The following is a 23,030-nucleotide window of genomic DNA, read 5'->3' as shown; positions in this document are numbered from 1 at the left end:
GTCAGGAACAGTCCCCAGACAGTGCAGCTTGCTCTTAGCCATTATTGGTATCAGAATCAAAAGAAAAACCCGCATTGGTATCGTGTCATTCTCAACTGGTGAACAACTTAAAGTCAATGAAGAATTTTAGCAGTGTAGTTGCTGGAATGTCGGCAACCTGGAAGTTGATTTGTGCACAACAAGCTCCCACAAGGACATAATAGTCCTCACACGACACTCGCATTCTGGGGTCAGTACTGGGAACAGTCCAAAGACAGTGAAGCTCCCTCTCTCTCCACCTGAGATGGAGTGTAGTTACAAAGTTTAGGGATCTCAATGCACACTGTGTGCGGACTGCACTGATTCTTTCATTCTCCAATAAATTGTCAGGTTTCTGACACTCTGCATATGTCATTTTGTGTGAATAAAGCAAGCTGCCCGACAAAGAACATTAATCTGACTTTCAATCATATCAAAACCTGGCCAGGTACAGCTGCAGTCTCCTCCCAGGAACACACATGAATCATTCCATTATTCTCATGCTGAGGGGTTAATAAGACTAGCTTTCGGGCTTTTTTATTCCCAACGGGTATCATTGTATTTCTGAAGGATGGAACAAGAGCTTAAATACATTTTTGCTGAGCTTTTTTGATGAATTTAGGCAGACAGGAGTTCAGATTCAGAAACGGAATCACATGAAGCAGCTCTTAATTCAGCAAAAAAAATCCCCAAAGGTTTCCTTAACCAGCAGCAGATTAAAATAAACAAACAACAATCAGGAACAAGTGCCCTGTGAAAACATATTAAACAATTTCAGTACGAAAGCTCATTGGAGACAGAAAGCAGCAAACAGGAAGAATTGGGAAATACTACACATTCCAAAAAGTGTTAGCTCTAATGACTCAGTAATGAGAGTTCATTCACATAGAACAGGTTAGAGATTTGTGTTGAGATTCAAATTGTTCAAATAAGGTTTGGATGGACAAAGTTCAGATGGACATCAATTTAACAAAGAAACATGCAGAACAATACAGCACCAAGGGCAGAGACAGTGTACAGGGTAGGGACAGTGGGAGAATGAAGGTAAACTCCTGAGCTTCTGAGCAATGGTGGGTACCCTCTATTAGCACAGTGTTATTTGACCGTATCTCCCAAGAGAACAAAGCGCCTGGACTAAATGGAGGTGAGTGTTTGGATGGTCACTGTGGGCTCTTACAGTACGTGGTTTGAGTTGGGTTAACACAAGATCTCTGTTTTCTTCAGACATATTGTCAGGCCCAAGTTGAGCTGCAACTATACAAAACCCTGACTAGATCCCATCTGGAGCACAATGCGTACATCTGGGCACCACATCTTAGGAGGGATATACTACCCTTGGAGGGAATACAATGTAGTTTTTGTTATTCACTCATGGGATGAGGGCATTGCTGGTGAGGCCAACATTCCTCACCCACCCCAGGGGGCAGTTAAGAGTCAACCACATTGCTGTGGGTCACTTCAGGGGTAGGTCATGAGGAGAGGTTATATAAATTAGGCTGGTTTCCATAGAATTTAGAAGGTCATGAGTGGTCACAAAGTCTTCAAGACAGGGTAGAAAAAGATAAACTATTTCCACTGGTTGGGGATTCTAGAAGCAGGGGCATAGTCTGACAGTGAGGGCTAAATCGTTCAGGCGAGATATTAGGAAGCACTTCCACACACAAAAGGTGGGCGAGTTTAGAGCTCTCTCTCTCACAAATGGTGATGGATGCTAGATCAATTAGAACATAGAATATTACAATGCAGTACAGGCCCTTCGGCCCTCGATGTTGCGCTGACCTGTGGAACCAATCTGAAGCCCATCTATCCTACACTATTCCATTATCATTCATGTGTTTATCCAGTGCCCATTTAAATGCCCTTAATGTTGGTGAGTCTACTACTGTTGCAGGCAGGGTGTTCCATGCCCCTACTATTCTCTGAGTAAAGAGACTACTTCTGATATCTGTCCTATATCTATCACTCCTCAACTTAAAGCTATGTTCCCTCGTGCTCGCCATCACCATCTCTGGCAGCATATTCCAGGTACTCGCCACACTTTTTTTGTGAAAAACTTGCCTTGAAGTCTCTTTTGAACTCCCCCCTCACACCTTGAACCTGCGTCCCCTAGTAATTGACCCCTCCACCCTGGGAAAAAGCCTCTTACTTTCTACTCTCTCCATGCCATTCACAATCTCATAAAATGCTATCAGGTTGCCCCAAGCCTCCGGCATTCCAGAGAAAACAAACCCAGTCTATCCAACCTTTCTTTCAGGTTATGCAGGCCTTGAGTCTTTGTACGTTCCTCCTGATTTTATGTCAAGGTCCTTGAGTGTGGGCTGGAGCACGGCTAAGAAGGCTATGACAGTTAGCACTGGAGCCAATCCACAGGACTGCTTGGTGCTGATGGTGACAAGAAAGACTAGCAATGATCTACCATCAGACTGATCATCATCATCATTATCATAATCACTGTCACACCATCAGGAACCATGTGACTGACACACATCCCATCAATCAGTTCATGGCAGGTCAAATCCATCAACTGCTCTTATCCGTTTACAGGATCAAAGTTCTCATTCACGTCAATGGGTGCCCTAGAGAGGACCTGATTCTGTTCCCTGGACTTTTGTTCAATTGGACATGCTGCAGAGATGATATCCCCAGGTCCCTGACCTGCATGGGAGCTACACAGAGATTCCAGGTACACAGAGTCAATGCAGTGAGTCACAAATGAAATCCCTTGATGTTAGACTAAAAGGTCCAGGAGCAGCATTAGCCCATTCAGCCCACTGAAGTCCGCTCTGCTATTTGATCATGTCTGATATGTTCCTCAATCCCAAACTCCTGCCTGCTTTCGGAAACCTTCATTCCCTTATCAACCAAGAACCTATTGATCTGTGGCTTAAATACAATCAATGACTTGACTTTTTTTGAAAGAAATGATATTGCAGGTGGACCTGTTCCCTTTCTGTTTGTAAAAAATAGTTTTGGGGCACAATTTCTTGACAATATGAGTGCCTTTGTGCTTGCATCTTTCAGATGGGATGCCAACAGCTCCTGATGACTTGGTCATAAAAAGCTGCTTAATGGCCTTGGTGACTTAGCATCTGCCACTGTCATCATTTACCCATTGTCATTGGGCTTGGAACATCTATTTTAGCTGATGGCATCTTGCTGACTAGCCGACTGTTGGACTAAATTTAAGTGGAGAGAGCCGGTCACCCGTCCCCAGCCAGGACAGCAATTGTTCACTGCTTCAAGCAGGGCCTCAGCGCAGAACTGGATCCGGGAGGCTGGATTTGAAGTTGTCCGTGTCTTGGATGAGTTGCTGAGCAGGCTGCAGGCTTTGGCTATCTGTGGCATTGCCACCCAATCTGTTAGCACTGTTTTGTCATCCACACTGTCACTGGCAGCTGGGATCGACTCAGTTAGTTATTGCATAAACTGCCAATCATTAACCCACCAGCCCTGCAAACCCAGAGCATAGGGAGATACTGCCCACAGAGGGGAGATTATAGGGCATGGAGAAGGTACAAAGCATGGAAGGAAATACAGAGCATAAGGAGAGTTACACGGCACAGAGCATGGAAGCTAGGCACGGAAGGGCATGGAAGGGATTAAGAATACGCGGAGTTGGAGAGCATTGGTGGTAATACAGAATGTGAGGTTAGTTTCATGGCATGGGGGTAGATATAGAGCTCTGAGGATTACACAGCATATGAGGGAGGAACAAGGTATGGGCAGTTACAGGGAACAGGGGAAGGTTACAGGGCACAGAGTTGGTATATAATGCTAATAGTAGTGAACAAGGTTGTACAAATTGTATTGGGGGGAGGATACAGTGTAAAGAGGAGAGATATAAGCCATAGGCTGGGAGGAGATGTGATGCACAAGATAAAATGCTGCTCACAAATGGCAAATTTAATAATGAGGGATTTGTTTCTATGGAAACCTCACTCGAAGGTGGAATTTATCGAGCTGTGGGGTCAGGGATTCACCTTGCAATGAGTACAGTTATTCTGTTACAGATTCATAAGGAACCAGGAACTGGCCATTTTCCATTAGAAACTCATGTCACCAATTGTCAAATCTCAGTCAAACAGCACGCTTCCATTCCCAGATATTTTTTAATAAATTGGTTGTTTTTCCAAAATGCTGCAGCGAATATTCTCCCAGTTTTGCTCAATGTGGAATCTCTAGTTCCTAGGTGATCCCTGAAGCTGATTGGCTACTCATGCTGGATTGGAGAGAGGCAGAGTCTCTGGAAAGTGGAATACTATTCTGGGATCACTCAGGCCAGAAGAATGAGACTGGGGGAAGGGCCCGAGGATGAAGACAATGACTTCAAAATGAACAGGGAACAAGGAGTGGGGAAAACACAGAGCAATGGTGTCATTAGAGAGAGACAACTTGTGGGGATTTGACTTGAGTGCCACTGTGCCTCAGGCAAAGGGAGAGATGGAGAAGGAGGGTCCTTCATGTTAAACTCAGCTGGTGCAGGAATTGAACCCAATCTGGTAGTGTCACTCGACATCATAAACCAATCTTCCAGGCAACTGAGCCATCCGACCCCACCTAGCCATCTCAAACTAGCTGCATCTTCAGCAGTAATTGGGCTCCGAAGGCTCAGAATCAGAGTCTGGTATTTTGAGCATAAAAAACCCCCTGCAATCCCAATGAATGACAGCTCCTGACTGTAAGGGCTGAGTTTGAAGTGAAACACTGAGCTTTGTGCAGCACACGATGGAGCCTTGTGCTGGCAGCAAAGAAGGTTGGTGACGTCAAAGCTGGAGATTCAAAACCGCTGACAATTCTAAACACTGCGCTATGAATTTTACTAGCTATCCCTTATTAATTAAACTTGACGTTAGAGAGACAGGCAGACCATTGGCTACCTTGAGGCCAATCAGGCAGGCAGCCAGCAATGTGTATGTATCAGAGTGTGTGCAACTTGACTGTGCTTCTGGATGATCGCGGATACCAATGAAGATGATAAACATGAATGAAGCAAAGTTGCAACTCTGAAAAAAACACACGGTAGAAAATGAACAATGACACTTATGGGTGGTATGGTGGCTCAGTGGTTAGCACTGCTGCCTCCCAGCACCAGGGACCCAGCCTTGGACGACTGCCTGTGCGCATTCTCCCTTTCTCTGTGTAGGTTTCCTCTCACAGTCCAAAAATGTGCAGGTTAGGTGGATTGGCCATGCTACATTGCCCTATTGTGTGCAGGTTGGGTGGGTTAGCCGTGGTAAATGCAGGGTTACAGGGATAGGGTAGGGGGTGAGTCTGGGAGGGAAACTCTTTGGGGGGGTCAGTGTGGAGCAGATGACTTCCTTCTACACTGTCGGGATTCTATGATTTTTTGGAATGTAGTAGAAAAACAGTTTTTTTTGTGTAATTGTGGAAATTCCTACCACTCAGAATTGTGGAGATTAATAAATACATTTCAAAAGAAGCTAGATAAACTGGTGATGGTGAAAGGAACAAAAGGATATTCGGATCAGTTTAGTGGAAGTGAGGTGGGAGCATGGAGCATCTGGGACTGATGGCCTGTTTTTAACTGCCTCATAGTACACACAGACACAAAAACTATTTATTTCCTTAAGAAACTCATTCCTCACATTCATTCAGGAATAAAACACTCAAAGATCAAACACCACTGACAATAGCTTCCCTTCCTGCATTGTTCCCTCTGGTGTTCCCTAGGATTGATCCTTGACCCCTCCCATTTTCTCATATACCTACAACCCCCTCGGTGACATTACCCTGAAGTCCACGGTCCACAGTGTCACTGAGTTATGTACAATACTACAACAACAACCTTTAGAAACTGCTCTTTTATATACCCACTGCATGTGCAGCTCCCATCCATCACTCACCATTGGCAGTCAGGCTCTGGACTTTGAAACACCTTCACAAATTACATTTTTTCTTTTCCATCCTCGAACCCCACCTTTCACTCAGTTTGTATTTATTCTTCCTCAAATCCCCTCCTTCAGTTTGACATTGATTTTTATTTGATGATGTCTCTGTTAACCACCTTGGGATGTTCTTCAACATTAAAGGCATTATATGAAGTGTAAGTTGTTGTTGTGTTATTGGCAACGTTTATAACGAGTGAAAGATGTGTAACTGAGAGAGTCATAATTATGAGCCAAATAATGAGGATAGGACACCCTGGAGTCTTCAGTAATTAAAGATTAATCTCCAGGATGCTGCTGGGAGCAACCCAGGAAAAAACCCAATGGAGCAGTAAACAAAATTGTTCCTTTTTAATTTTCTTTGAAGCCTTTCTTTATTAATCATAATTCACTGTTTGATTGACAGTGAAGAGCCACTCAAAGAGAGTTAGTGACGTATTGGTAATGTCACTGAATTAGTATTCGAAAGTTCCAAATGAGTGTTGTGGGAAACATGGATACAAACCCCACCATAGCAAATGATGAAATTTCAACTCAATAAAGATCTGGAATTAAATGCTAAAGACTGTGCAACAATTGTTGTAACAGCCTGTCTGGTTCAGTATGAAAGGAAATCTGCTTTTTTACTGTCAATCTGCCTCTTGAAATGATCTAGAAAGCCCTTCAAGGGAAATAAAAAATGGACAACAAATTTTGGCCTTCTCCATGATGCCCACATCCCAAATAGGGATAAGGAAAACAACATGAAGACTGCACTTCTTCCCGTTGGTGCGGGACAAGGCACAGCATGGATTGACATGGTGACCAATAGTGAGAGCTTGGAGACAGGAGACCTGGGAATTATTGTCACAGAGAGGATGGTGAGTGATGTAATTCAGGTTAGAGTGTGCAGCAGATGGAGGTGGGTCTTTGTAGAAGGGAAATGGGTTCCCTTTTTTAACATTGTTGAAGACACAGTTAAGAATGTTCCAACAGCACTGACAGCAAAGCAGGTAGCACTGCTGTGAAACCACCATTTAAGCATTGCATTGTGAACACAGTAAACACATCACCAAATCACACTGTTTTCCAGAATATTCCATAACAAGTACAAGAGGTTCACTGACCTTTACTTTTGGTCTTCGTTGCAACCACTGGGAGGATAAAGAGCGAGAGCAATGGGTGAAGAAAACAGACAAAGATGAGGAATTAGACTGATGTTTGTTTAGTAACAGCACAAAGAAACTGTACCTTTGTATTGTACTGACTGCCAAGCAGCTTTACAGTGGATTTACTCAAGGATGGGTACAATTTCCTTGACACTGTTTTGAAGCAAGCAACTATATTAAGTGACTGTGTAGAACAGAATACACATTACACATTGTAGCTCAGATCACTCAATGACCCCATCACTAGTGGTATGAGACAAAGATTGAAAGATGTTTGTTGAGTCAAGATATTCAGGGATGGGGAATGAAGGTGGGTAAAGGGGTTTGAGGCACAGGCCAGTTATTATCTGATTGAACCAAAGAACATGCTTGATGACTGAATGGTCTCCTTGTGTTCCAACGATCTTGAAACATGAACACACTGTGTTAGAGAATATGAGTGACGCCAGAAATCCCAACACCACCTCCCTCCCCCCCCCCCAGTACAACCTCTGACATCCTACTGACATGCACACACTCACACCCATAAACACCAACTGAAATCTATTCACACTGACACACACCCCGACACACACCCATGCATTCACAGTCTCTCTCTCACACACACACAAACACACACACACACACACACACACCTTTCTCGTTCAGCAAGTGGCGAAAATGGAGAAGGGCTGAAAATAGTTTCAAGATTCAAGACTCACTTTCATCTCAGAATACAAGGAACACTCCAAATAAGTGCTTCATTCTCACTGAACCTTTTATAAAACAGCTTTTCAGAAACAATCACTGTCTCAGCCCACATTTGATGAGGTCATTTTCCATAAAATTAGGTTTCATAGAAAGAGCTCACACACATTAATTTTAAAAATGAAAGCTAGAAAGATGCAGTATTACTTTATTTGCATAATGCATTTATCCTGGGTTAACCTCTGCATTCAAACAGCCAAGAAAGGAGTGCCATAAAAACAGTTTAATTGGTCATCATTAACATTTGTAGGTGAAGGTTGAGAATCAAAAGTACAAGCAAAGGAGATAAGTGATTAGTTGCTGTTACTTTGTTAAAGACAGGGGTCCTTTCACATCTACCAGATTCACTGGGACAAGATCCTGAAGGAATAGCACCTCTGAGCATATGGTACTCCCTCAGGTCTGCCTGGAGTCAAAATACAATTCAAACCTTCAACCTTCCAGAGTCATGGCTGAGAGAATGACCAAACTGATCAAGTAAAGAATACCATTTGTATTTCAGGTGCTGTGTATGGAGTTACAAATCCAGATTGAGAATTGGTTGACAAACAGGAAGCAGAGGTTGGGAATAAATGAGCCTTTTTCTAAGTGGCAGACAATAACGAGTGGGATGCTACGAGGATCAGTGCATGGGCCACAGCTATTCACAATATTTATATAAATAACCTGGACGAGGTAAACCAATGCAACATTTTTAAGTTTTCTGATGACACAAAACTGTCTCTGATTGTAAGTTGTGAAGAGGATGCAAGGAGACTCCAAGGTGATTTCGACAAGTTGAGTGAATGGGTAAACAGATGCAGTACAATGTGCCTAAATGGGAACTTATATACTTCAATGTGAAAAACAGAAAGGCAGAGTTTTATTGAAATGGTGATATGATGGGAAATGTGGATGTACAAAGGAATCTGAGTGTCAGTCAGTGAATGAAAGTAGACAGGCAGGTGCAGCAACAATTCAGAAGATGAGAAGGATACTGACCTTCATGGTAGAGGATTTGAGTTAGAAGTGGGATATCTTACTGAGGTTACTGGGTGGCACAGTGGCTCAGTGGTTAGCACTGCTGCCTCACAGCACCAGGGTCCCAGGTTTGATTCCAGCCTTGGATCTGTGTGGAGTTTACACATTCTCCCTGTGTCTGCGTGGGTTTCCTCTCACAATCCAAAGATGTGCAGGTCAGGTGAATTAGTCGTGCTAAATCGCCCACAGCATTAGGTGCATTAGTCAGAGGGAAATGGGACTGGGTGGGTTACTCTTCGGAGGGTTGATGTGGAGTATTGTGTACAGTTTTGGTCTCCTTATCTAAGACAGGAGATATATTGTTAATCACCCTGTTTGGGGCTGTTAGGGCACACCCCTGGGATAGATGGACTTTCAACCCAGGCTAGAGGGGGGGGGGGAATATCATACATGACAAATATCGAACAAAAAGGAGCTATACTTGCCATAGAGGGAGAGCCGAGGATGTTCACCTGGCTGATACCAGGGACAGCAGGACTATCCTATGAGGGAAGGTCAGATTGACTGGGCCTGTATTCACTACCGTCAAAACGTGTGGCACTGGAAAAGCACAGCCAGTCAGGCAGCATCCGAGGAGCAGGAGAGTCAACGTTTTGACCATAAGTTCTTCATCAGGAATGTGGGGAGTTGAGGGGGTGTGGGTGACAAGGGGGCTGATAGATAAACTGGAGGGGGATGGGGCTGGAGGAAAGGTAGCTGGGATTGCAATAAATAGATGAAGATGGGGCAGTGGTAATGATGATAGGTTGGAGTGGAGCGTGGAACAGATATTTGGGAAGGAAGATGGACAGGCAGGACAGTTCATGAGGACAGTGCTGAGTTGGAGGGTTGGATCTGGCATAAGGTGAGGGGAGGAGAGATGGCGAAACTGGTGAAATCAACCTGCATCCACCTATGACCTTTCTAGCTACCCTCTAGGTTATTTATTTCTCATCTCCATTGGCTCCACCCTCCACCCAGCCACCAACTCCCACCCCCCCCCCCACCCCCCCCCCACCCATCTCCCAACATTCCCAGTGAAGGGTTTATGCTCGAAACATCGATTCTCCTGCTCCTCGGATGCTGCTTGACCTGCTGTGCTTTTCCAGCACCAGACCTTTTCATTCTGATTTCCAGTGTCTACAGTCCTCACTATCCACTATATTCACCACAGTTTAGAAACATGTAATATTCTAACAGGACTGGGCGGACTAAACGTGAGGAGACTATTTCCCCTGGATGGGAATCAGGGAACACAATCTCAGGATATGGGCCATGTAGGACTGAGATGAGGAACGAAGGTGGTAGAGAATTCCAAAGGGTGACCACTTGGGTAAGCCAAATCACTGAAAGTATCCAAGAAAGAGTTAGATAATGTTTTAGATTGGAAATGCATCAAGGGATAGATGAAGAGAAAGTTGCAAGATGGCATTGAGTTAGAGGATCTGCCATAATAATATTGAATGTATGACTCTATGACTCTATGGCTGAGCAAACTTGATGGGCTGAATGGCCTACTCTGCTCCTATTTTGTACATTTCTGAAGAAAAGGTTTGGACAAATGGTACCACCGTTTAATTCAGGGGTTTTGTTATAAACAAACTTTTACCTTAACTCGGTGAAAACTCAGATAAAACTTCAAGAGAACACTTGAACAAATCACCTGAAACCACTCCAACGTAACCCTGTCGCTGAGATCAGTTTGATTGTCATTTGGGACAGTGGAAGCTTGGCAGTTAAACCTTTCATTGTAATCGTAAAATTCCTATTCTCTCCCTGATCAGTTGTATTCAGTGATAGATCCGTTGGCTCTGAATCAACCACAATTTCCCTTCTTCAGCTGCATAAGGGTGCAGCCATGTAGCTAATGGGATCACCCCAAAAACAGGCTGCACACAAGCAATGGTCCCTTTAAGAGGCACTCATTCACAGTCCTGTGAGAATCTTAAAGGGACCATGCATTACACAAGGCTAGCTGTCTATAGGAAACAGAAGTGAGCTCTGGGCCCATTCCAGAAGGTGAGCACATACTGACACACTCAGGGAATTTCTGAGCAAGTTCACTGCCTTTTATCTTTCAAATGAAATGTCAGACCTAGTCACTCTCCCCCCTCTTTGGTGAATGAGAGTGATTTCTCCACAATAGCCGAAGAGACACTTTCTTTCCTTAATCAACATCTAAGACAGCTGAGCTGGACATTAACTTGCTCTGGGAGGTTGCTGTGCTTCATATGAATATTTAACTGCCGACACCTTTAACAATTACTTTATTGATAGAGGACACTTTGGAGTATCCTGAGGGCACTAAAATTACTGTAAAACTGCAGGTTAATTTGTTAATTGTAAATCTGAGCAAGATGAATGTTTGGCAAGTAAAAGTATTAAGGAATATGGGCCAAAGGCAGGTTTAAATAAAAAGCCCATCCATAGATCAGCCATGATCTTATTGAATGGCAGAAGGGACTTGAGGGGTCGGAATGGCCTACTCCTGTCCCTATGTCCCTGTGAGTTTAATTTTTTGTCCTGACTCAGCGAACAATGATGGCACAGTGGTTATGTCAGTGGGTAAGTAATCCAGAGGCTGGGGTAATGTGCTGAGGGTTGTGTGTTCAAATCCCACCAGAGTCGATGGTGGGGGCTGAATTTAATTCATTAAAGTCTGGGACTGGAGAAGGAAAGAAGTCGCCAAGTCAATAGTGACTATGACAACTCAATTATTGTTGATCCCATCTGGTTGACAAATGCTGTTAGGGAAGAAAACCTGCTGATATCATGTACCTCTTTATGGCCCAGCAAGTCCCAAGGTGGGCAGTAAATACAGGGCTTAACAATGATACCTGGACAAAGGGGGGAATGAATGACAGAGCCAGTCCAGTACCGTGAGGACAAGCAACAATTCAGTTCACATGGTTAACATTGTAAAGTATACCAAAGTGCTTCACAGAAGTATTATTAAACTCTTCACATTGGAAAATTGGAAATCATGTAGGGCAGGGGAACAAAGTTTGGTCAAAGTGAATTATAAAGCCAGACAATTCCTGTGACTGAATTACTGAGCTTAGGGAACAAACAGCAGACAGCAAGAAAACCAAAGAACTACAGATGCTTGAAATCAGAAACAAAAAACAGAAAATGCTGGAAAAAGCTCAGCAGGTCTGGCAGCATCTGTGGACTGAAAGCAGAGTTAATATTTCAGCTTCAGTGACCCTTCCTCAGAACACTAGACAGCGAGGTTGCCCATATCAATGTGATGAAAATCCACAACATAAGGGAAGCCATAATTGGAGGAGTGTGGATATTTTGGAGGGTTGTGATGATGCATGATGGCTCAGTGGTTAGCACTGCTACCTCACAGCTCCACGACTGGGGTTTCAGGAATAGGTCCAGTCAAGGATAGTAGTGGGAAGTTGCGTGTGGAGGCTGAAGAGATTGGGGAGACACTGAATGAATACTTTTCGTCAGTATTCACTCAGGAACAGGACATTGTTGCCGATATGAATATTGAGTCACAATTAATTAGAATGGACGGCTTTGAGGTATGTAGGGAAGAGGTGTTGGAAATTCTGGAAAGGGTGAAAATAGATAAGACCCTGGGCCTGATGGCATTTATCCTAGGATTCTCTGGGAAGCAAGGGAGAGATTGCAGAGCCATTGGCCTTGATTTTTATGTCCTCGTTGTTTACAAGAATAGTGCCAGAAGACTGGAGGATAGCAAATGTGGTTCCCTTGTTCAAGAAGGGGAGTAGGGATAACCCTTGTAACAATAGGCCGGTGAGTCTCACTTCTGTTGTGGGCAAACTCTTAGAGAGAATTGTAAGGGATAGGATTTATGAACATCTGGATAGGAATAATGTGATCAAGGATAGTCAGCATGGTTTTGTGAAGGGCAGGTCGTGCCTCACAAACCTTATTGAATTCTTTGAGAAGACGACTAAGGAGGTGGATGAGGGTAAAGCGGTAGATGTGGTGTATATGGATTTTAGTAAGTCGTTTGATAAGGTTCCCCGTGGTAGGCTACTGCAAAAAATACGGAGGTATGGCATTGAGGGTGAGTTGGAGGTTTGGATTAGGAATTGGCTGGCTGGAAGAAGACAGAGGGTAGTAGTTGATGGTAAAGGTTCATCTTGGAGTGCAGTTACTAGCGGTGTTCAGCAAGGATTTGTTTTGGGACCATTGCTGTTTGTCATTTTTATAAATGACCTGGAGGAGGGGCTAGAAGGTTGGGTGAGCGAGTTTGCGGATGATACGAAAGTCGGTGGAGTTGTTGACAGTGAGGAAGGATGTGTCAGGTTACAGCAGGATATAGATAAGCTGCAGAGCTGGGCAGAAAGGTGGCAAATGGAATTCAATGTGGGTAAGTGTGAGGTGATTCACTTTGGTATGAGTAACAAAAAGATGGGGTACTGAGCTAATGGTCGGATACTTGGTAGTGTGGAAGAGCAGAGGGATCTTGGTGTCCAGGTGCACAGATCTTTGAAAGTTGCCACCCAGGTAAATAGTGCTGTGAAGAAGGCATATGGCATACTGGCTTCTATTGATAGAGGAATTGAGTTCCGGAGTCCTGAGGTCATGTTGCAGTTGTATAAGACTCTGGTGCGGCCGCATCTGGAGTATTGTGTGCAGTTTTGGTCGCCATACTATAGGAAGGATGTGGAGGCACTGGAACGGGTGCAGAAGAGGTTTATCAGGATGTTGCCTGGTATGGGAGGAAGATCCTATGAGGAAAGGCTGAGGCACTTAGGGGTGTTTTCATTGGAGAAAAGAAGGTTTAGGGGTGACTTGATACTCTATGCTACTTTCTCCCCACTCCCACCCTCCTCTAGCTTATCTCTCCATGCTTCAGGCTCACTGCCTTTATTCCTCATGAAGGGCTTTTGCCCGAAACGTTGATTTCGAAGCTACTTGGATGCTGCCTGAACTGCTGTGCTCTTCCAGCACCACTAATCCAAAATATGGAGGATAGTGGGCTAGTGTAGGTTAGGTGGGCTTGGATCGGCACAACATCGAGGGCCAAAGGGCCTGTACTGCGCTGTATTTTTTCTATGTTTCTATGACTCTCAGTGGGAAGTTTGCATGTTCTCCCCATGTCTGAGTGGGTTTCCTCCCACAGCCTAAAGATGTGCAGATTAGGGTGGATTGGCTATGCCAAATTGCCCATAGGGTCCAAGGATGTGCAGGGTTAGTTTGATTGACCATGGGAAATGCAGGGATAGAGTTGGGGGGAAGGGGGGGTGGTGGTGGGTATGTGTGAGATGCTGTTTAGAGGATCAGTATGGACTTATGGGCTGAATGGCCTACTTCTACACTGTAGCAATTCTATGAAGAACAGCAGAAGGATGAGAATGTTTAAATTGAGTTGAAGTCAGTGTGAGCCAGCAGGATGGGTGAGCAAGATTCAGTATGAGGTAGTTGTGAGAGAGCTCAGAAATGGTACAACTCAGAACAAACTGCTGAAGATTGCAATTGGGAACGATGTAATTCCAGTGACAAAGACAAAGTCTTGTTATGAAAATCTAAACTGCAATCCAGTCTCACTATTGCACACTCATCGTTTTATTTGCTTTGTTATCATTAGATTGAGTTATCCTGGCAGCTGTTACCTTCCAATGATGTCACATTCCAGATTCTACAAAGGGCTAATGTTCATCCAGGCAGATCATCTACCCTCTAATGGCTGTCAAAGGGAATGTGAATTTCCACTTCACACTGTACACTGTGCTGATTGATGGCTTCTAACACACAGCTATTCCCCTTCAGTAATCACCCCTTTGCTCGCTGACCTCCATTGACTCTCATTCCAGTTAGACTTCAATATCAACATTTCTATTCTTGTTTTCAAGTTCTTCGATAGGCATACCCCTATCTATTGCTGCCACTTCCTCCAGCCCTACAACTTTCTGAGGAATCTGAGCTCCTTCAATTCAGGTTTCTCCAGCAAGCCTGATTCCAACTGAGAGTCATCCCCTCAGTTGCCAGGTTTCTCAGTTCAGGAATTCCTTCCCTAAACCTCAGCATCTTTGATTGAGCTTTCAGCCACTTGTTCCAATATCTTCTGATGTGGCCTGCCGTCTGATTTAAACGATAACATGACTCTTTGGGATGTCTTCTTACTTTAAGGCTGTTAAGTAAATACTGTGTTGTTTAAAATATAACAATAGGATACCCCTCCCATGGATACCAACCAGTTCGAAATTTTCCCAATGTGGCAACAACAGCTATTCATTCAGTGCCACAAGCCCTGCAATTTTCTTCCTGTCCATTTGCTATGGTTTTGTGTCTCTCTGTGGGAAACTGAAAGGGTAATTTGTCTGACCCCAGCAAACAGTGATTCAGATCAACTTCAAATCAACTGTGAAATCCCGGCTAACAGCCTTGCAAACGCCAGGAGATAAAATTAAACAATAATAATAAAAAAGCAATAAGTTGCTTGCAATAACCAGTATCCTTTCATCTGCCTCCTTACTGATGTAGTCTTTCAGCAATTCTCTACTGCCTGAACACAGCTTGGGCAACTAAAAGCAGCAGAAAGCAGTCAGGAGGAAATTGAAAGTGACAGCTTTACCTCAACATCTTGTAAAGATAAGAGATCACATTGTTGGGCATTACAGGCAAGGAGTCCCCCAACTGAAGATAGAAATGTTTCTATTCATCCCATAGGCCTCTGACATGCTTTTATGTCAATCATTTTCATTCAGGTTCGAGGAGAAACTACATTTTATTGGTAGTCCAATTCTTTGTGTTAAAAAATTATTTGATTTCAAAACAGTTAAAGTGAATTAAAGACCTTTTGGCAGGCATTTTTCTTCAGTTGTCATGTTAATCGACTGCTCGAGTTCATGTCACACCCATGATGATGGCTTTTGCTTCCATCAATCTGTTCAGCTGGTATTTCTGCCACATCATTCACATCCATTGATGTACACCAACCTCCAATCACATCTCACCATCAAGTACTTCTGTCAGCTGGCTGATGTTCTCATTTCCTATACATGTTCCTCTCAATCTCTCCCCCAAGGTATGCTAGCACTGAAATTCATTTACAGAACACACTATTACCTAACTTTTACTGGCATAAACTCTCATAACTCTTGAATAGATTTGAGCCTTAATTACAAACTACAAAGAACATTACAGCACAGGAACAGGCCCTTCCGGCCAATCCAGATCCTCGATCTAAACCCGGCGCCTATTTTCTAAGGATCTATATCCCTCTACTCTCTGCCCATTCATGTATCTGTCTAGATACATCTTAAGTGACACTATCGTGTCCGCCTCTACCACTTCCGCTGCAATGCATTCCAGGCACCCACCACCCTCTGCATAAAGAACTTTCCACACATATCTCCCATCAACCTTTGCCCTCTCACCTTGAACTAGTGACCCCTAGTAATTGAGTCCCCCACTCTGGGAAAAAAACTTCTTGCTATCCACCCTGTCTACACCTCTCATGATTTTGTAGATGTCATTCAGGTACCCCTCAATCGCTGTCTTTTGAATGAAAATAATCCTAACTTACTCAACCTCTCTTCATAGCTAGCGCCCTCCACACCAGGCAACATCCTGGTGAACCTCCTCTGTACCCTCTCCAAAGCATCCACATCCTTTTGGTAATGTGGTGACCAGAACTGTACACAGTATTCCAAATGTGGCTGAACCAAAGTCCTATACAACTGTAACATGACCTGCCAACTCTTGTATTCAATACCCCGTCCGATGAAGGAAACCATACCGTATGCCTTCTTGACCACTCTACTGACCTGCATTGCCACCTTCAAAGTACAATGGACCTGGACACCCAGATCTCTCTGTACATCAATTTTCCCCAGGGCTTTTCCATTTACCATATAGTTCATTCTTGAATTGGATCTTCGAAAATGCAGCACCTTACATTTGCCCGGATTGAACTCCATCTGCCATTTCTCCGCCCAACCCTCCAATCTCTATATTCTGCTATGTTCTCTGACAGTCTCCTTCACTATCTGCTACTCCACCAATCTTAGTGTCATCTGCAAACTTGCTAATCAGACCACCTTTACCTTCCTCCTGGTCATTTAGGTAAACCACAAACAACAGTGGTCTCAGCATGGATCCCTGAAGAACACCATTGATCACATTTCTCCATTTTGAGAAACTCCCTTCCACTACTTCTCTGTGTCTCCTGCTGCCCAGCCAGTTCTCTATCCATCTGGGTAGTACACCTTGGATCCCACGCAACTTCACTTTTTCCATCAGTCTACCATGGGGGACCTTATCAAATGCCTTACATGTATATGATGTCTACAGCCCTTCCCTCATCAATCAATTTTGTCACTTCAATTGACTCCACAAAATCTGCAATTCTGTAACAAATGACCCAAACCCCTCAATTAGCTTCCAGTCTGTAACTCACTCCCAGGTATTTGATGTTCTGTCTATAAACCAACTTGAACCCCTCAATTAGATTTCAGACTGTAACTCACTCCCAGGTGTCTGATATTCTGTATATAAACCACCCAGAACCCCTTAATTAGATTCCAGACCGTAACTCACTCTTGGATATCTTTGTTCTGTACATAAACCACCCCAAACCCCTCAATTAGATTCCGCTCTGTTATTCACTCGTTGGTATCTGTTATTCAATATGTAAACCACCTTGAACCCCTCAATTAGATTCCAGACTGTAACTCACGCCCAGGGATCTGTTATTCTATATATAAACAACCCCAAACCCCTTGATTAGATTCCAGTCTGTAACTGACTTGCAGGCATCTGTTCATTTGTGCATAAATCTTCCCAAATCTTTTGAATATATTTCAGTCTTTAATCTCCAACCCCTCAATACTGCAACCCTGAACTATGATTAGATTGCAAACTCTAATTCTCTCCTGGTTACCTACAATCCCTAGCCCTCTTTCCTTCCTTACATATTGCACCTTTGCAGTAACATCTGCAGGCAACTGGTCTGCAGCCACATTATTAAGTTTACCTTCTGCTTTGTCTCTCCAAACCTCTGGGTTCATCCACAGTGTTACAAAATTGCTTATGCATCATGTAACCTGCAAGACTAATAAATACTGTGCCTCATGATTTGAGTTATCTTCCCATATCCACATTGACACCTGTGTGAACATCTCACACTGTAGTTATACCCTCCCACCAATGGTATCACTGTATTGTCTCAAACACAAGGTGTGTGCAGTCGCACTGTGAAACAGGAGCACGGCCAGAGTCGCCATAAGTAGAGAACAGAAACGTCTAAAGAGCGCAGAAGGATTACATAACATTCGAGTGTCCTAAGTTGCTCTGCAGCCAATTAAGCTCTTTTGAGCCAGTTCCATTTGGAGCCAGTTCCATTTGCAGCCATCAAACACTATAACAGCACTATGTAGTGAAACAAACCTCTTCCACTGATGTCAACTGAGGCATCAGTATTGGTGAAGACATCTGCTCATGGTACTTCACAAAAATACCATGGGATCTTTTACACACCCCCCTCCAGACAGTCAGTTTAATATTGGTGTCGGATCTTCAGTACTGCGCTGGAATTGTCTGCCAGGATCATGTGTTCAGGTCTCTCAAAGCTACACTTGTCTGCTTCTGAGGGATGAGTCCTATCCAGTGAACCATAGCTGACAAACTAGAAAAAGCCGTCATGAGATGCACATCAGGCAAATATTTAATACGTTAATATAGACAGTAATACATTCAGGAGTATTATTAAACTTGACTTGAATGATGTCAGTTGGTGTGGTGAAAGCTCTGACATCCTTGTGGGTTTCTACTCAGGTTTAAATCATACTTCCCATCATTAAATGATGTTTTGAAACAGACTGCCTGAGACATTAGGAAACTGTTGCCAGCTCTGACTGTGTGCAGAGTGCATTGAGCAGGGTTGGTAAAGGACAGAAAGTTGATTGCTGTTGTACTAAATTAGCATTTTATTCTCCAAAAGCCTGGTGAGCTGTTATCCTAATGAGCAAAGGGAGAACCTAAACACAAAGAGGAATTTTGCCATCGTTGATCTTTTTTTGTCAGTTAATTAAATCTTCATATGTAAAAAAAATACATCAAGCTATGTTTTGGAGGTTTGGTGAGAGATTTTGTGATATCTGACCTCCTTCATTTTAATGGTAACAAGGGTGTCTGTTAAAGAAAAGTCATTATAGTCCAAAGATACAGTTTGAAAACGTAAACTTAATGTTTCAGGGCACAGTGACCCTTAGAGATGAGTTAAGGGATCCAGCGGCAGTTAAAATATCCTGAGATGCCTGAATTAGGCCCCATCAAACAAGTTAATAAGGCTGCAATTTTACACTATAAGAACCTCTGACAACATTATGTCCTTTATTCATTATTTGCTTCATTTTCTTAGTAATTAGCTGCCATTTTTTTGTCAATTTCCCCATTTCAAACAAGCAAAATAAAAATCAATTAATACCATGACAGCCAATTTCACAATAAATTACAACATTTAGGAAGCTCATGTTGATTATCCTGCACAGACAATCCAAAGTTATATTTTCATAAAAATGAGGCATCTTTGTTATCTCTCAGCATTCAGACTGCAGGACCTCATTATCTATTACCTACATACACCAACATTGAATGCAATAAATTATAAACTGCTATTTAGTTTGGAATGTTCAGCATCTGTAAAAATGCCAGACAAGTAATTTTGCTGTTTTCCAAAACAAATTGGATGGACAACATGTCTACTTTACTACAACAGAAATGGCTGGATAAACTCAGCAGGTGCGGAGAGAGAAACAGAGTGAAGATCTAACAGCATGGTGGCTCAGTGGTTAGCATCGCTGTCTCACAGTGCTCGGGATCTGAGTTCCATCCCATCCTCAGGCAACTCTCTGTGTCGAGTTTGCACATTCTCCCTATATCTGTGTGGGTTTCCTCCAGGTGCTCTAGTTTCCTCCCACAGTCCAAAAATGTTCAGGTTAGGTAATGATAAAAAGATATGATGGCTGGGATGCGTTTTGGAGGATCGGTGCAGTCTCAGTGGGTTCAATGGCCTTCTTCTGCAATCTAAGGATTGTAGGATCGGAATCCAATGTGAATTCTTCAAAGATTTGTTGCAAAAGGAGCTCTCTCTTTTTCTGGAACAGGATTGTGTAAGTGTTTGATGGGCATGGTGGAAAGAAAGATTTACTATGTGATTAACCTCATGCTGTCCATGTCCTGGGATTGTTGGATGGAGATACATGGGAACATTACCACCTCCAAGCCACTCACCATCCTGACTTGAAAATATATCACCACTCATTCACTACCGCTCCATCAACATCCTAGAATCCCCTTCCTAAGAGCATTGTGGGTCTACCTACAGCATATGGACTGCAGCAGTTCAAGAAGGCAGCTCACCCCCACCTTCTCAAGGGGGAACTCAGAACAGGCAATAAATTCTGGGCCCAGCCAACAACACTTATGTCCCACAAGTAAGTAAATAATTTTTAAATCAGTGCAGAGGGTGCTTTATTCTATTTCTAACATCTGTTGGACAATTAAGTATCCTGCAACAAAATATAGCTGACACGAAGTGCTGTCATTAAGGGGTCAGAAATAGGTCTCAGGTAGAACACTATGCTTTTCTCTCTCACCAATACGCTGACCTGTTTAATATTTTCTAGATTAATTGAAAACGGAGCTGCTCTAAGTGCTGCCGTCCATTAAACAAATGCTACATTAATGGATCTCTGTCACAGTTCTTGTTTTATTAATTCTGAAATGCCTTTCAATCTCCCCTTAGAGAGGTCTGCCTCATCTTATATACAATTTTTCATTTCGACAAGGAGTCACTTTCTCATTTCATGCCCCTTTCCAAAACTCACTCTTTGAGCCCTGATGCCGAAATAATTGCCCCAATGGGACCAGTAAAATCTGACACAAAATGTTGAGGCAACCCTTTGAAGAAACGCCAGAGCTCCCTATTGATCAAGTACTGAAAGGAAAGTTGCTGTTTGTCAGTTATTTAACTGATTCTGGTTTGAGTTACAGTACAAGGCAAAAAGCAGAGCTTCCTGCAAGGTTCAAGATGTCAAGAGTGAAACCTGATGACATATCAATAACTCATCAAACACACATTCCTGACAGAATACTCTGTTGTTAGGTTTCACCTGTCCTCAGTCCAAAGTCCAGACATCTAACCTTACAACTCAAATAACTATCCAACCTTGGGCCTACAGTCAGGATGACGAAATCAGAGTGCTGAGTGATTGCAGGTAAGCTCTCCTGATGGAATCACTCAACTCCAGGGTGCACTGACTGTCATCCACCACGTTATCACTGCGCTCGCTGCACTTCACCTGCTCTATCTGAGCTCAACATGGCCCTCGATCTCAGCTCCAGGCTGCAGAGTCCTGGTTCAGCCAGTGGTGTTGGGATACATCCTGCAGCTTCTCTCTTCTTTCTGTAGGGTAGGTTTGCATAGGCACCTGCCTACGGATTCTGGATTAGTGGTGCTGGAAGACCACAGCAGTTCAGGCAGCATCCAAGTAGCTTCGAAATCGAGGTTTTGGGCAAAAGCCCTTCATCAGGAATAAAGACAGTGAACCTGAAGCGTGGAGAGATAAGTTAGAGGAGGGTGGGGGTGGGGAGAAAGTAACATAGAGTACAATGGGTGAGTGGGGGAGGGGATGAAGGTGATAGGTCAGGGAGGAAAGGGTGGGGTGGATAGGTGGAAAAGGAGATAGGCAGGTAGGACAAGTCCGGACAAGTCATGGGACAGTGCTGAGCTGGAAGTTTAGAACTAGGGTGAGGTGGGGGAAGGGGAAATGAGGAAGCTGTTGAAGTCCACATTAATGCCCTGGGGTTGAAGTGTTCCGAGGCGGAAGATGAGGCGTTCTTCCTCCAGGCGTCCGGTGGTGAGGGAGCGGCGGTGAAGGAGGCCCAGGACCTCCATGTCCTCGGCAGGGTGGGAGGGGGAGTTGAAATGTTGGGCCACGGGGCGGTGTGGTTGATTGGTGCGGGTGTCCCGGAGATGTTCCCTCATGACTTGAAAAGGAGAAATAGGGAAATACTAGGCTGAGAGAAGGTGAGTCATGGCTCCAGACGCAAAGATAATAAAGAGGTGATAATGACAGTGCACAGAAAGATTATAGGGAGATTAGGAGCTGTGAGTGACCAAGGCTGAAGCCAGTGCTATGTGACAAAATATGTGGGGATGGGGAGGATGGGTGAAGCAGAGGCAAAATGGAAAACAGGGGAGAAGGGTAGCAAAGGGGGAAGAGGAGAGGAAAAGGGTGATGTGAGAGTGGGGAGCGAGAGAAAGAGAGACAATCAAGAAATAAGAGGTACAGTACAGTGAAAAAAATATTTAAAAAGATAAATAAAATAAATGAAATAAAATTACGGAGCAGAATGAAAACAGAGGGGTTGAGATGGGATAAACATCTGAAATTATTGAATTCAATGTTGAGACCGGCAAGCTGTAACATGCCCTTCTCCCCTGTTTTCTCTCTATGCACTGTCATTATCACCTCTTTATTGCTTCCATTGCTTCTGGCGCCATGACTCACCTTCTCTCAAGGTAAACGCCTGGAGGAAGAACGCCTCATCTTCCGCCTCGGAACAATATAAGGCTACTCTCTCCCCACCCCCACCCTCCTCTAGCTTATCTCTCCATGCTGCAGGCTCACTGCCTTTATTCCTGATGAAGGGCTTTTGCCCGAAACGTTGATTTCGCTGCTCGTTGGATGCTGCCTGAACTGCTGTGCTCTTCCAGCACCACTAATCCAGTATTCACCTTCTCTCAGCCTAGTATAAATACCTCCCTATTTCTCCTTTTCTTAGTTTGACAAAGGGTCAGTTAGACTCGAAACGTCAGCTCTTTTCTCTCCTTACAGATACTGCCAGATCTGCTGAGATTTTCCAGCATTTTCTCTTTTGGTTTCAGATTCCAGCATCTGCAGTAATTTGCTTTTTTACACCGAGTGAGTCTTGGTTGATCTGAATCATCACAAACTATGGTGGCCTGAGGGAAACCACTTTTAAACAGTGAACAGTTAGGGTCTGCAACGTACTGTCTCAGAGTGTGAGAAAGACAGGTCACTCCAGACGTTAGGGTCTGACAGTGTGGGGGAGGGACGATTAATCTTGATTTTCCACTGGGAGTTTGTTAAGCACTCAAAAAGCAGAAAATTACAGAACCATGAGTAAAGGGCAAGTGGAAGAGAGAGAGCGAAAGTTGTGTTGTGGAGAGCAACAGCGTTGTGATGGAGTAAAT

The 23,030-nt window shown here is 43.7% G+C and overlaps 1 protein-coding gene across 2 annotated transcripts in view; it reads right to left on the bottom strand.

Annotated features, from left to right (window-relative positions):
- Positions 1-23,030, bottom strand: part of cadm2b (cell adhesion molecule 2b) — an 813,462-nt gene that overhangs the window by 512,256 nt on the left and 278,176 nt on the right. For both annotated transcript variants that reach the window (XM_072585798.1, XM_072585799.1), the window contains exon 2: positions 7,031-7,057. In XM_072585798.1, the coding sequence (XP_072441899.1) occupies positions 7,031-7,057 (27 nt within the window). The remainder of the gene's footprint in view (positions 1-7,030; positions 7,058-23,030) is intronic.

The sequence above is a fragment of the Chiloscyllium punctatum genome, chromosome 15 (assembly GCF_047496795.1).
Source record: "Chiloscyllium punctatum isolate Juve2018m chromosome 15, sChiPun1.3, whole genome shotgun sequence".
In the NCBI taxonomy this organism is placed as follows: Eukaryota; Metazoa; Chordata; class Chondrichthyes; order Orectolobiformes; family Hemiscylliidae; genus Chiloscyllium; species Chiloscyllium punctatum.
This window is presented reverse-complemented; position numbering and strand designations above follow the sequence as displayed.